Consider the following 14475-nt stretch of genomic DNA (forward strand, 5'->3'; position numbering starts at 1 on the left):
CAATGATATGAAGAGAATTGTCGACTGATCTAAAAGTTGTACTGGTCAAGAGGCGAGTGGCTATCACCTAGTACAATGGACCTGTAATTTGTAAAGACCAGTGACTGAAAGATATCCAGTTTGTAACACAATGGAGGTGCAATACTGTAAATGAGTGGCAGTCATTGTTAATTGTCTTATGATGGCTGAAACAAGCTGTTTATTGGTTTTGCTGGGAAAGGAATCTATGATTTTTATGTAAATCTCTTAAATGCGCAGTGAAGTATGGGAATGGGAGACTGGCTTGCTTTATAGGTTGCGTGGCACATGGGAGAGATGTGTTACTAGGTGTGACAAAGGTATTACCAATGGTGGTACCGTCATTTCATACTGTGAACATATCATCTGCTCTTTCCGCATTTCACCTACTTTTTATGATCTGCAGTATGCCAATAGTTCATTCTGTTCTGCAGGTGCCTGGAGAGGAAACTTGTGGAGAGAAGTCTGTCGAACTAATGTTACTGTAAATTGTTTTTAGGTTGAGCGCAAGCACTCTAGCCTGTTATAATATGTCTGTGGGCTTTTAACCACACACATTAATTTCACTCGTTCATGGGCTTGCCTTTCAAAAATCCTTTATCATTGGTAAATGCTTTACATTTATCCCTCTTTGGGCCAGTTATGTTACCGCCTTGGCCATCGACCCTGTTACATAGATGATTGCACTTTTGCTGATACGTTTGACGGCGAGCGACCTTCTTTTTCCTTTTGTGTCTTTCCTTTGCGCTCATGCTCATGGTGGGTGTGGTGCTTTGAATTGGCTCGCTTATGTCAACTGTTTTACATTTTATTTTCAATTTATGTGGCATGAAAAGTCCAATTAGAATTTACAACATTAATAGCTCTAACTCAAGCAAACCCGAGACCCATTGCATTGCAAGTGCTTGTTTTTTTTTTTGTTTTTTAGCGCAGCAAAACCCAGGAAGCTGTTCTTTTCTTAACTGTGTGTATGCAGTGGTAACTGTCTTTATCCAAAGAGCCCACATACCCATCTGGGTCTTGTATGAACTATGTAAAAATGCAAAAATAGGTCAAATAAATAAGACAATAACTTGTGTACCATTATCAGTAGCTGTCAATTTAATCCGTTCTGACCATTATTTCTAGGGCTTTTGGTGTTCTGCAATTTGTGTGTGATCCTTGTAAAAAGCTAGATTTGAAACCAGAGAACGTAGAATGCTGCTGACACATTTGTGTTTGAGGGTTGCTATTGGAATACATGTTTAGGTGTTTTTTTTTACTCGCCTGCACATGGGCTGTCTTTTGCGAGATGTGTTGTAAGTTTACAGTGAACTTGAAGCCAGCCCATTGCTTACCTTTGGTTGCTTCATTGTTACCCATATTTGTGTGCTTCTTATTTGTTAGCTTGTGTAGGCTTTCCTTTCTCTTCTTGTATTTGTCCCTTCCCTGGAGCATTGTCTTTCCACTGCTCACTTTACAGTTGCTACTTTTTTGTAATCACTCCCTGAGTACATGCGTTCTCCAGGTGTCTCCCTCGGATACCTTCTCCATCCCCACCTACTGTGCTCCAGTGTTCCTATTTCTCGCCCATATGCTTCTCCCCCTTCCTCCTGCATTACTTTCTCATTTATGTGCTTTCCCCTGCCAATTCCACATTACTCCTTTTGTTTGTGTTTCTCCCCTTGTGATTGCTCTGTATCTATATCCTTTGATCCTCCCACGCCCCTTTTTGTAGCTTAAGGTTCAAGGTTGTACGTTCATGTTTACGTGGTATGCACTGCTACAAGATGACATGGTCACTTTTTATGTTTTTTTTTTTTTTTCTTTTTTTTAATTCCTTCGCCATGCAGCACAGCATCAGGGATGCCGTAGACCATGGCTACAATACATTACTAAATCCACTAGGTCTCACAGGCGAGAACTGTTGGCTTTGCCAGTGCTTGTTCACTTTGGAGCTTGTCCACGTATAGTTACAAACGGAGTACATTTTTTTTAGAACTAGTTGTGAAAAGAGGTAAAGCTATAAGACGATGGGGCTTTCATTAAGTGGTATATTGTGAGATGAAAGGGGCTTTTGTTCCAAATCATAGTGGTGGCTCAGTGTACCATATTTTCTCAGATTGTCATGCAGCCGCTCATGCGGCCGACCACGGCACGGAGCAGCGATACTGGACTGCTGTCTGCTAAGAACGCACACATCAGTGCTGGAGGAGAGGCGCGGGAACGCACACATCAGTGCTGGAGCGAGAGGCACGGGGTGTACGTCTTGGTACTGCTTGCTGTAGCCCTGGGATTGGCTGATCTCCTTTTCGAGAGAGTGTGTGTTAAACCCAGGCCATTGTTTTTGTCGCTGCTTGTTCGCACTCTGTTATCCCTCGAGTGGTTACACCCTGTGTTTTGGTTTTGGGTATGACAATGTAAGTTTTCCTTTTTTAAATATAATTATTATCTTCAATCACCCCTGGGCATCATTATCTTTGTGCTCATATTTCATGGTGAGGGCGGAGGATGAGAACAGCACCTACCTGCTAGCCTTATGTGGAATCTAGAACCGCGACATTGTTTCTAGAATCTGGGAAATGTATGTAAAATAACATTTTGTGTATAAAACATAGAAAACCCGTGACAAACGTAGATCTTTGCCAGCTGCTAATAGCAGGTGCGCGGAAGGAAGTTGGAGAGCAACACCCTCCTATTTACAAAAAATGTCGAAACAATGTCCAGAATATTCCCAACCCTCCTTTTGCGCGTTGGTGACAAAGTGACCCGTTTGTTTAGATTAGCACCAGTTGTATTTGTGCTTGTCACTTGTGTGGTTGGGTTGCAGGTGAATCGCATCGCATCACAGAACAGGCCTCTGCTTGTTCTTCAGGGATCAGTGTGGCGTGTTGACATTGCGATAGTCTAGCTCGAGGAAGGGCCTCAGTGCTTGCCTTCGGTACCATATACGCCCTTCATAAAGAACATCTCAAATTCAAGTCAGCTCCCCCTCCCACTCCCCCAGACCTCGTCCCTCGGACGCTCCCTTGTCCAGCAGTAGACAGAGCAGCTACACTTTGGTGCTCCTGAGACACCCCTGGCCCGGAGTTTTGGGTAAAAACGTGTGCATTAGTCCAGTAATACCGGACATTGCCCTCTGGCAGTGAGAGTTCCTTTGAGTAAGTTAGTGTGTTGTGTTTGATTGTGGTGCATTATGCAGTGGTACCTATTTTTGTGGTGCGCAGTTCTGCTTTTGGTGTGGCCCTGTAGTAGTGCTCTGGGTGTGGTTTTAGCTTGGTTTGATGGTTACTCCCAGACTGCAGGTTAGATGTGCAGTGGCCAGGAGGCGAGGTTAATACACAGGGACGGGCATATAGATATGAGCATTGCCTTCAGATGTGGGATTGGGGCGCATTCATGGAGTCGGCTGGTTTTTGCTTTGTGGCATGTTGCTAGCATGCTATTCGTATCCCTGAGTCTTTCTTTTCTACCATGTCTCCCTGTCCAGTCCCCTGGTTCGCTGCCTCAGTTGTCCGTTGCCCTTTTGATGTCTGTGTATCCCATTGTTGTTCTTCCTGGCCTAGTGCACGAATCTGTTCTGTCCTTTTCTCCACATGCAAGTGACTGTCTCTGGTGCTTGTAGGACACCCCGGCGTCTTCTTTGTCCGCATCTCCTGTTTGTTGCAGTGCGGCCTGCACAGCAGGTTGTTAATAACTGTTGTAAGAAGATTGGATGTTCCATTTATGAAAGCACCTGCGTGGATCTGTCCATAAACAATATTTCTATTGTTGATCGTCACCTTCTGAGTTCCGTCAGTGATTGAGTGAGAGGGTTGCGCTTCACTATAATGCATTTACAAGTTCTTTAAGGATTGAGTACTGCATGCAGAACTTTGCGAAGGAATGGCATGCGAATGTGCGCTGCGCTGGAGGGCACGAGCGCGGGAAGGAATACTGTGTGTATAAGAGATATAGCCCCTGGGATTGGGAGGGTGCGCTGGGGCACTTACCGCCCGCTTGTCCATCAAACATTCAGATACATTGTAGTGGGACTGAAATCAAGTGTATCTATAGGGTCACCTATTCAACCCGCGTCTTAAATCGTGGCTGCGTTTCTGAAGGAGGGCTGTTATGCGTTAAATAATTGCGAACGTTTGAGACTGTGTCAGCTGTTTAAGACGAGAGAGTGCCTGTTGACTGTCAGTCAAGATGGCGCCCAGCCCAGTGCACAGCGACACCTCTATTAAGGGTGACAATTGGTGAAGGAGTTATTTCAGGCTGATCTAGTGCACATTCCATTTCAATTCAAACTTGTTTTTAGAACACCTTCTTTCTAGAATCCCTCAAACTATATCTGCAAAGATTTGATTCTTTTAGCACTTTGCACTGTGTAAAAAGAATGTGGTCTACGCCAACGCTTATGTGATAAATAGAAAAGGAGCTTTAGGAAACATTACTGGACAGTGGCTTTGGCTCAACCACATGTTGATTTTCTTAACTACAGCATACGATTGGGTACAAGTTGGGTGCTTCCACTGGAAAAAACAGTGCTTATACTACAATGTATACCTTCTTGGAAAGCTTATGGTCAGTACAATGGTCCCGCATTGCTTATGGTTGCAAGTCAATGATGCAATTTGTCATGTTTTGTTGTGGACGTTTGTAGAGCACACTATGACCTTGGAGGGTAACCTGGCGCTGAGCAGGTGTGGGTCTAGGCACACCTAGGGCCTAGTGGAGCTACTCGAAAAGCCATGTCTTCAGCTCCTTGCGGAATTCAAGAAGTGGGGAGGAGGCTTTTATGTGTAGCGGCAAGTCATTCCCTGCCTTTGGAGCAATGTAGAAGAAAGCTCGACAGCCAGATCTGGTTTTCTGTCTGCGTGGGATTTATGCAAGTAGGTGGTGTCTGGAATACATGAAGATGGGCCTTATAATTTTATTATGAAAAGATGGAACACAGGCAGTACGCTTCATCCGTTTACTGCGAAAGAGGATAAAGTCAATAGGCTTGTAACTATGGATTGTTATTACACTGTGGTAAACCCTGTATTTGGATATTTACTTACATGGAATCCCACAGATTACCATACTACCAAAGGATTTGGATATTGGGTGTCCTCTGTCAACCCTTTCGGGTAGAAGGTTTGGGTTGTGTAAATCTCGGTTAGGTCTCCTAGGAGGGTGAATATTTTGCTAAATGTAATTTTGTATGCATTTGCACTTTTATGACTATGCAAATGAAATGAAGCCTTGTGGGAATGCTTTTGTTCAGTCCAAAAGGTTTGCATTGGTTATAGTTACAAGTTAAATTCCATCTGCCTGATTACTTCATTAAGAATCATTATGTCAGATCCCTTGTTCTCTTTTGTATATTATCAAAAGCTGTGATAAACATAGTAGTGCTGACTTATTTATGATGACCAACATATAGTGAAGAAACTAGACCTTTAAGGATGGCTTGTTAAAACACGAGGTGTGCGTAATTTGCATAATTTTCTTTTGTGTAATTAGAGAAAATGTCATATAAATTAAGCAAAATTGTGTGAAATGCAAACCCATATTTAGCACAATATTTTAGTGTGAAATATGTCCTTTGTCCGTTTTGGACGTGATACAGTCTGTTACGCTGGATCCTATCTTTTAGACGGTGTGCCGCAGCTTTCAGCCTGGCTTTCTGTTCTCCAGCACTAAGACAACAGCGAGAGTCAGCCGCAGGCCAGGAGGCGTTAAGGTGCCGTGGGAATTTCAAATGTAATCAATCCACCCTCACCCACCACCGCCTCCCCGGCCTGCAAAAAGGTGGGGAAGACTCTGAGCTGCTGGCTGCGCATTGTGCTAGCTTGGCCAAGTGCAGCCCAAAATTAATGAAATGCCATCCACTTGCACCACAGATGGCAGCAGGATGCAACAGACCCACGATTCACTTCCACCCTAGCCTATTAAACTTTGAAATTCATTCACTGACACCGCCTACTTCTTACCAGTCACGCCATTACAATTGACTGTGACGTCAGTTTAGTTATGTGCACGTCTGTCAGCCCTGCGGTGTGTCTGCTTTGTTATTACAACTTAAATACATTGTAGTCGACTGTGAGCAGACCTAGAGTCGGCAGCCCTTTAGCCTGCGCGCACTGCTCTCAGCCACTGCAGCTCAGTCGATCATGATTATGTACATTATAGCAGCACTCCTCTTGACAGCTGAGGAGGCGCAATAATGCGTGATATTCCATTTCAGTGCGGTTATGAGAACCACCATACTGAAATGCATTAGACTAGTGCCTGATGCGTGGTACTTGGCAGGACGCCTTGCTCTGTCGCGCCCTCCCTGCCTCCCCCAATTGGTCCTTGCTCTGTCCTTTGTGTTGCTTGCCTGTCCTGCCCTCCTCCCACTCCCGCTGTCCGTCATTTTACCACCCCTGTCACCTTGGCCCACCTTGCGGTTTGCCCCATCTAATTCTCCCACCACGCTTGACAATATTACTGTGGCTGTCACTGTTTTAATTTTTCTTTTAGTTTGGTTCAGTAACTTCCAAACTCCAACCCCACCCCAGCCCTCAGCATTGTTGCATACCCACCATCCTGCTTGACAAAATTACTGAGACCGTCACTCTGATTGTCTTGTGGTTTGGTCCAGTCGCTTGCAACTCTCCTTCCTCAGCATTGTTGTATACACTGTCACCTTCTTCCCACATGACAAAATTACTGCATGGCTGCCACTCTTGCTCACAGGTGAGCAGCGCAGTGCATGTTGTAAACCACAAAAGAGGGAGGGCTTAGAACAATGCCAGTAGCTTGGGCATTGCCAAGACCTATTGGTTTTGTCATTGCTTGTTTTATTATTATTATTATTATTATTATTATTATTTTTTTTTTTTGGAGGACTAGGCCGCTCCATAGACCGTGTTCCTGGGCTTCTTGTTTAAAGCTCATTTAATTTGCAGTGCACCACCTCCTACTTAACCACTGCTTCTCAAGAGAGTGGCTATTTTGAAGGATATTGGACATAGGTTATCATTATCTTAACGTTCCAATACAAACACCACATTTAAAAGCAACTTCTGTACCATGTCAGGGGTGTGGAATTTAATAAAATATCTACTTGTTCATGGGACAGGTTGCTTCTGAAATCTACTTGGTCTTGTGAAAAAAATCTACTTGTCCCTTTGGTGCCATGTAGTGCGGCAACAAATCATGGCAGCAGTCTGATCATGTAAGAGATCTGATAATACACCAGGGCTACTACTATAGTAGGGCTTGAATGCTTGCAATTTCACTCCCTACTATAGCAATTTCCTTAATTTGCCACCTTTCTGCAGATTTACATACTGGGGCTGGAGGAAGAGGTAAGCAATAGTTCCAGGGCTGGAATACCTTTGAGTCTGCAAACCTACTAACTTGCATGTTTTAATGATTTTCACCAACTCTCCTCTAATCTTTTCCCATAATGAGAAATGTTGGAAATTTACTCCTGACAATGGCAGAAGTAGAAGTTCTTCCAGGGTTGGGCGACAAAAAGTGTTAGGAGGGAAAGTGAACTTTTAAACGCTCAGTAGATTTTCACATGAGCAAATCTACAAATGCAGATTTGCTCGTGCTAAAATATGTTTACAAATATTTTCTAGGAGTACCATTTCCTGGTCTATTTCTGTAAGTTCTTGTGAATACATGAAAGCCACTAATTCAAAGACATATACCATGGGTGCACTTTTGTTACTTTCTTTCGGAATTGGGCCCCTAATTAGGTCTGGCGTTAACCAAGACATTTTGTTTTTATTAAACTTCTATTTCTCTCTCCATCTGTCGGTTGGCTTTACTGTGAGTAATCGCCTTCTGCGCTTCCACAAGGAGCATATCGCCATACAAAGTAGTTTTGTTCAGTCCAGCAACTACTGTGGCAGTGGCATAACCAAACTGGAAGGGTCCACCCTGCAAAGAACATAGAAGCCACCCTCTGTAGACTCACTCAGGGTAGGTGGTGTGCTGAGGGGGGGGGGGGGCCTGGAGGGGAGCTGTGGGGCCTTTGTTATGCCACTGGTGGCAGTGTTTGCTTTTTGAGGCCAAAAAACTTTTTTTCTTTTTGCCAGTTTATGTTACAGTGTTGAGGTCCTGGCAGCTCCCTCAACAACAAAGTGTTACAAAAGCCATGTCAAAACAAGACACGCATTGACGAAACCAAACTACTCATTAAAAAATATGTTTAATTGGTTGGCTTTGCCAGTGCTTGTTTATTTTCATGCTTCCCATAATCTTGTTGATAATGGTGACACTGATTTTCCATTAGGAATATTTTTGGGAAATACTGGCATGCATCAACACATTTCACTAAATGACACATCAAAGAAATAACATCTAAAATGTCATAGTAGCGGAACATTTTTTTTTTTTTTCCTACTTGCACTTTTTTCGAAATATTTGATTTTTGAAAGCAAAGAATCATCATTCTTGCTTACAAGCTTCTGAAAACATTTGCATCTAATCAGATGGCATTCTGGCAGCATTATACTTCGCCTCATATTGTTAACTTTTCAGGCGTGTATACACTTTTTTTTTTTTTCTGGAACCACGGTCACTAGCGCAGTGTGATATTAAAACGTTTATTTACAGCACTTATTGTAATAATGAAGTATTTTTTTTTATCAATGAGCCATCATTACAAATTTGAAAACACATTACCTCAACTGCAGACAGTTCCCTTCTCTGAAAACTGACAGCCAAACTGTTTGTGCCACTGGGTTATTGGGCCTACTTGTTCCAAGGACAAAATAAACATGAAGACTTGTTGCACTTGACCCCAAACAATATGTCCCGGTCGGGCGATAGCAATTCCACATCCCTGCATCTTGAATTAGCAAAGCTATTGATGAGTATACAAAATATCATTCTAAAATGGCTGCTTGCTGCTATGTATATTTTGTTACTTATTTGTAATTGCAAGCCTGACACATTTTTCTACTTTTAGTCTTTTCATTTTTCTTTCATATTCTTGTTGTTTGTGTGTGTATTATGGTAGATGGTCCAGTACGTTTATGTAAAAATGAGCCAGTGACAGAGTTCATGTATGAAGAGGTCATGAGTACCTAAACTCAGCAGTAACTGAAGAGGCATTTTCAGCTATATGCCAGACATGTTGGCATTGTCAGTACTTACTCATTCTTGTGCTGTTTCAGTCTTAGGTTATTGAGAACTAGGAATCACTGAAATGTTGATTTGGGATTCTTCACTTTGTTTACTTGTGCAGGAAAGATTAACATCTGGTTGTGATCTCTTCCTGTGACAGACAATATGGTGAAAGATCTAGTGGCCCATCGCTCTGTAAGTGTGCATTTAGAAGCAGCGTCAGACCACCTGCTCCTCTTCGGTATGCCTGTGGCATTCCCGTAGATGGGAATATTTCACAAGGGGAGTACTGAATAACTGCTCTTGCAGTTATGTAGTTAGAGTAGTTATTAAAAGCTTATAGTGTGTTGCTCTTAATTTCTAGTTTTCAGAACATATGCACTTGCTTGAGTTCCCTAATATGCAATGATCGAAGCAGTCACTTTTAAGACCGTTCTAATACTGAACATCTGCAGCATCCACATCCCGTGTCTTTCGCCGTAAGTCTGGATTTAAAAAACCATAAAAGCTGCTGGCGCTACCTTCGGAGGCTTTTGCAAAGCCTGCAATGTAAGAAATCACAGGTTTTGCAGCTACATAAAAAGCAACTTACTGTGTACTAAACCTTGCAAGTCTTTCCGACCCATAGAATACTTTTTGCCACCCATATTGTCTCTCAAAGGGAAGGATATGTGTAATAGGCATCTCTCTCTCCTTTTGAAGTCTGTATGCAATCTGTCCGTAGTTTGTGACTGCAGTTGTGACCATAACCCATTGACCTGTTAATAAAAAGGGAAATAGGATAGTAACTTATTTGTAGAGTGACAGAATCCGCCTTGTGAAGATTAGGCATCAAGGTGAGCAGACAGTAGCTGCATAAAAACCAGCATTGTGAATTAGTGTCTCGCTTGCCTTTACATTCAAGCAAGGCCGATTTGGCATTGCGAGCGCTTGTTTGTCAGGATTTATGTGGTATCCTCTACATTCCTGGTGCAGTTTTTCTAGTGACCACCGGATGGCACTGAAAGGCAGAAAACTGGTGCTGTTTAAATGTGACTGCTTGCAGTGCTGCATTTGGAGGCTGGAAGAATGACAAAGCTACTAAAGGTGAAACAAAAATGTTCCTGTGGGTGACTCAAACACAGAAATGGGGGAATGCAGCAATTGAGAGCAAGGCAACTGAAAATTATATGAAATCCATCCAGTCTTGAGCAAGGATTGGCTCTGGGGAGTATGGTATACAGTGCAATATCCTGGCAGACCGGTGGAGCTCTCTATAGCAAGACCGCAAAAATGGTAGTATGCAGTGAATACAAATGTGGGCCTTCAACTCTTCACAGGTGACATTTCTGCATCATCTACTAGTTGGAAATTCTGTATGTGTACATTTTGGGACATTTAATGCAGTGGAAATCCTGTGGCTAGTGTGTTTTGCCTGTAATACTTCTGGAATTGTTTGTGAATCCTATACATTTTAAAGTTCTACATAGGAAGGAACCTCTAGCAGTAGATATATTGAATTGTCAACTTTGAGGAGTGATGGTATTCTAGACATGTATACTTCTCAATCTTTTGCAGCAGTTGGGTGTGTGAGATTTAAGGATGTAAACTCATTCGTGGCATCAGCCTTCATGTTGCTGGGAAACACGTGTTTTTGTTAACCCAAAAATGACATTTTATCTTTCTGGCACTTCAATGCAAGTGGGGAAATTATATATATTTTTAAACCCCCTCCTCTGTTTTCAGATAAAGTCATTACTCTGCTCTCTTCACTTGGCAGATAACTAGTGTTATATATACCCTTTTAATCACCAATAAAAAAGCTATGTGATAAAACAACTAATAAACTGCTGCATACAACTGTAATCATATTTGGTGTACTATCTTTAAAGCATACTACAGTGGAAACTTTCCCAAAGTTTTCATATAGGTATTGATGTGTTAATCATCTTTGTAATCATTTGAAGCATTGGATAAACATAATTCTAGTGATACCTTATAATAATGTAACATTATCGTGATAATGACCTCCATGGTGCTGCGCTCCCAGCTCGCTGTGGTAGGCGGGCTGTTTGGTCAGGGGCTAATGTGCAGTGTTAGAGCTTCGGAACTGCACCAGGTGAACCTAGAGCCAGGTGAAGCAGGGTGGCTGGCGCAAGAGCGTGTGTGAAACCTCCCCTTAGGGCAGATATCAAGTGCCAAATGCAGGACAGGTCGGAGCTCGGCATATGTCTTACGATACTTTGATCCAGATGTTTTATATATGTAGATTCTTGAAGTGTAATATGCTATTTATTACCATTGCTGAGTGTGGGGAAGAACCAAGACTCTTGAAAGGCGAAGCCTTGAGTGAGTTGTGTTGCCCTTTCCGCCCCCCCACAATAGTTATATCATAACTAATAGTTATTATAATAGTTATATACTCTGTGCATCTGCATATATGGTTTATGCCATGGTATTTTTTATATGTGTACTAGTTTTAATAGAAGGTGTTTAACCAAATCCAAGAGGCAAAGAGTAACAAATATACACTAGAGTGAATGAAATGTCGGAAAAACCTTGTGAGAATAAGAAGATCTGTTTACCCTGTGAGTTGTTGCATGCAATCTGTGAAGCAGTACCAAGTGTCTTTGCGTGTCTGTTTGTAGCCTACCAAACAGACAACTGTCTGCTTTGCTAAAGACATCTTGGAATCTTTCAGAAAGTTGAATTAGGGAGGCATTCTGCTTGTTGATTACCATTAACTTTGTGTTTTTTTTTTTTTGTTTTTTTTTACTCATACTTTGTTTTTCCATTTGCTGGCTTTATAGGCTTTAGGCTCTCCGGGTTCAGTTTGTTCCTCTCGTTGCCTAAATCATATTTTCTGTATCCTTCCACGAATTCGCTTTCTGTTAACAGGCCTTTAAATCTTGTTCTAATCTTGTCACAGTTGTTATGCATTCAAAGGCTGAGGTCAAATGTCAGGAGCTTTTTTATGTTTCTTCCTCTGACTAAAAAGTGAGAGGATTCATTGCTCAATCTTGCTGGGTACTACGGATAGGGAAGAGTCTTTTTTTCTAACACACAACAGCATTTAAATGAACTGTTAGTATTTCAGAACAGATCAGAGTCGTGAGTGCACAAATGAAGCACATTTTTTAGTACTTCTGAAGTTTGTTGGAAAAAATACCTTAATATGATCAAAAGGCATCATTAAACTAGGTGATGCAATTTCCACACATTTTCGTTTGTGTATCGTATAGTTTTATTAGTAAAACTGTGTGTCTGTGCAAATGTAATGGACATTTCCGTTAACAATGTGTTGTCTGTAATGGCATTGTTCTGTCACACCAAGAATACTTCACTCTTCACCCCTCCCCTACACTCGACTCTGCACCAATGCACTCTACTCTGCATCACTGCACTATTCATCACTCCACGCCTCTCTACTCTACCCTGTTCTAATCTACTCTGCACCAACGCTCTCTTCACCACGCTACTCTAGTGCACTCTTCGCCTTTACACTCTACACCACTCTAGTCTAGGCCACACCATTCTACTCTGCACAACTCCACTCTACGCCACTGTACTCTACACCTGTCTGCTACACTGCTGCCCTCTGCGTCACTGCACTCTACTCTACTGCACTCTACTCCAATGCACATTGCTCTGTAATACTCAACTCTATTCCCCTGAATATTACGCCAAAGCACTGTAAGCCACTCTAATCCGCACCACTGCACTCTGTACCTTTTTACACTGTCATTACACTCTGGCACTCTACGCAACTGCATTCTACCATCTACCACTCCACTCTCCGCCACTTCACTCTTCTCTGAAACAATCTGCTCTACTACACTGCACTCTGTTCCACTGCACTCTACAGAGCTGTGCTCTATTCTATTTCACTGCATTCTACTCTGCATCACTGTACTGTCACTGTACTCAACATCACTCTACTTCACTCTACACCACAGCACTGACACTCTAATCTGCACACACTCCGCCAATTAACTCTACACCACTTTGCTCTGCACTGCTCCACTCTATGCCACTGCACTGCTCCACTCTATGCCACTGCAGTCTATGCCACTATACTCTGCTCTGCACTAATGCACTCAATGCCACTTGAGTCTACACTGCACTCCATGTCACTTGACTCTACTCTGCACCGCTGCCCTTTGCATCACTCAGCTGTACACCACACTATGCACTACTCTAATCTACGATGCTTCATTCTATGACCCTGCATTTTATGCTGCTGAATTCAGTGCCACTGCACTCTGCAACACTCCAATACACCAATCGACACTACTCTGCCACTCTATGCAACTCCACACTATGCCATTCCAATGCACAATACTCAATGCTGCTCCACTCTACAACACTGCACTCCACTCTTCGCCATTTCACTCTACGACACTCCACATCACTGTCCTCCATGCTGCTAACTTTTAGCCATGCTGAACAGCAGCCATACTAGTAAATATGGCTAAAACACAGTGGCAAAGCCAATAGCTCTTGCATAGATGCGTCCTGTTGGCTTTGTTAATGCTTGTTCTGTACTGTGATAACGCGAATTCACCTTTGCACTGCAGTAACAAACATGTGAATGTACGTTTATTAATACAGTTCCTCTAAATAAGGCGTTATATTGCCATACTTACTTTTACTGCCATGGTATAAATTGCGGTAGTCTTTCAGATAGCAGGTGCGTATTTTAACATACGTTACATGGAACGTCAATTAGAATTCTCGTTTATCATTGTCCCACATACTTTATAATGACAATGTGGAATTATTTAAAGTTCTGTACACAAGTTAGACTGGCAGAGTAACTGTTTGCTAAATTCGATTTCTGTTTCTTCCCAGCCTTTTCTTCCTCTTCTGAATCTTCTGTGTTCTCCAGAAGTGCATACGTTCCTTTGCACAGCGTTTGTGCCTGCCTGCACAGAGAACGTGCGCGTGGTCCCCCCTTGCCGAAGTCTCTGTGAGAGAGTTTACTGGGACTGTAAACAGCTGATTGAGACGTTTGGGATATCCTGGCCTGAAGAACTGGAATGCAATAGGTATAAATTATGTAACTTTGGGAAGTCACTGTTGATGATTGTTAACTCATTTAGGTCCTCACAATGAATGGACTCTTCATTCCGTTGTGACAACAGCACTGGTTAACCACCCAATGAGTATTACGTTTTTTTTTTTCTTTTACCAACATTTTTTGGGCTACCTGAAATCAGTTGAAAGCTCCAAGTGAAAATCTGCCCCAGATTAAAATCGGAATCAGACTAGAATTACTGAATTCCTGGTAATTCCTCATTTGCGTTACTGCGCGATTGTCGATATACTTCACCGTGGGCGAACTACGTCTTTTGTCTCTCCCCTTCGTGCTGCATGGCGGCCATGCCACTCAGTGCGAAC

The 14475-nt window shown here is 42.5% G+C and overlaps 1 protein-coding gene across 2 annotated transcripts in view; it reads left to right on the forward strand.

Moving 5' to 3' along the window:
* Positions 1 to 14475, forward strand: part of FZD6 (frizzled class receptor 6) — a 213724-nt gene that overhangs the window by 170758 nt on the left and 28491 nt on the right. For both annotated transcript variants that reach the window (XM_069220593.1, XM_069220594.1), the window contains exon 3: positions 13927 to 14123. In XM_069220593.1, coding sequence (XP_069076694.1) covers positions 13927 to 14123 — 197 coding nt within the window. The remainder of the gene's footprint in view (positions 1 to 13926; positions 14124 to 14475) is intronic.

Source organism: Pleurodeles waltl, chromosome 2_2 (genome assembly GCF_031143425.1).
Source record: "Pleurodeles waltl isolate 20211129_DDA chromosome 2_2, aPleWal1.hap1.20221129, whole genome shotgun sequence".
Taxonomy (NCBI): domain Eukaryota; kingdom Metazoa; phylum Chordata; class Amphibia; order Caudata; family Salamandridae; genus Pleurodeles; species Pleurodeles waltl.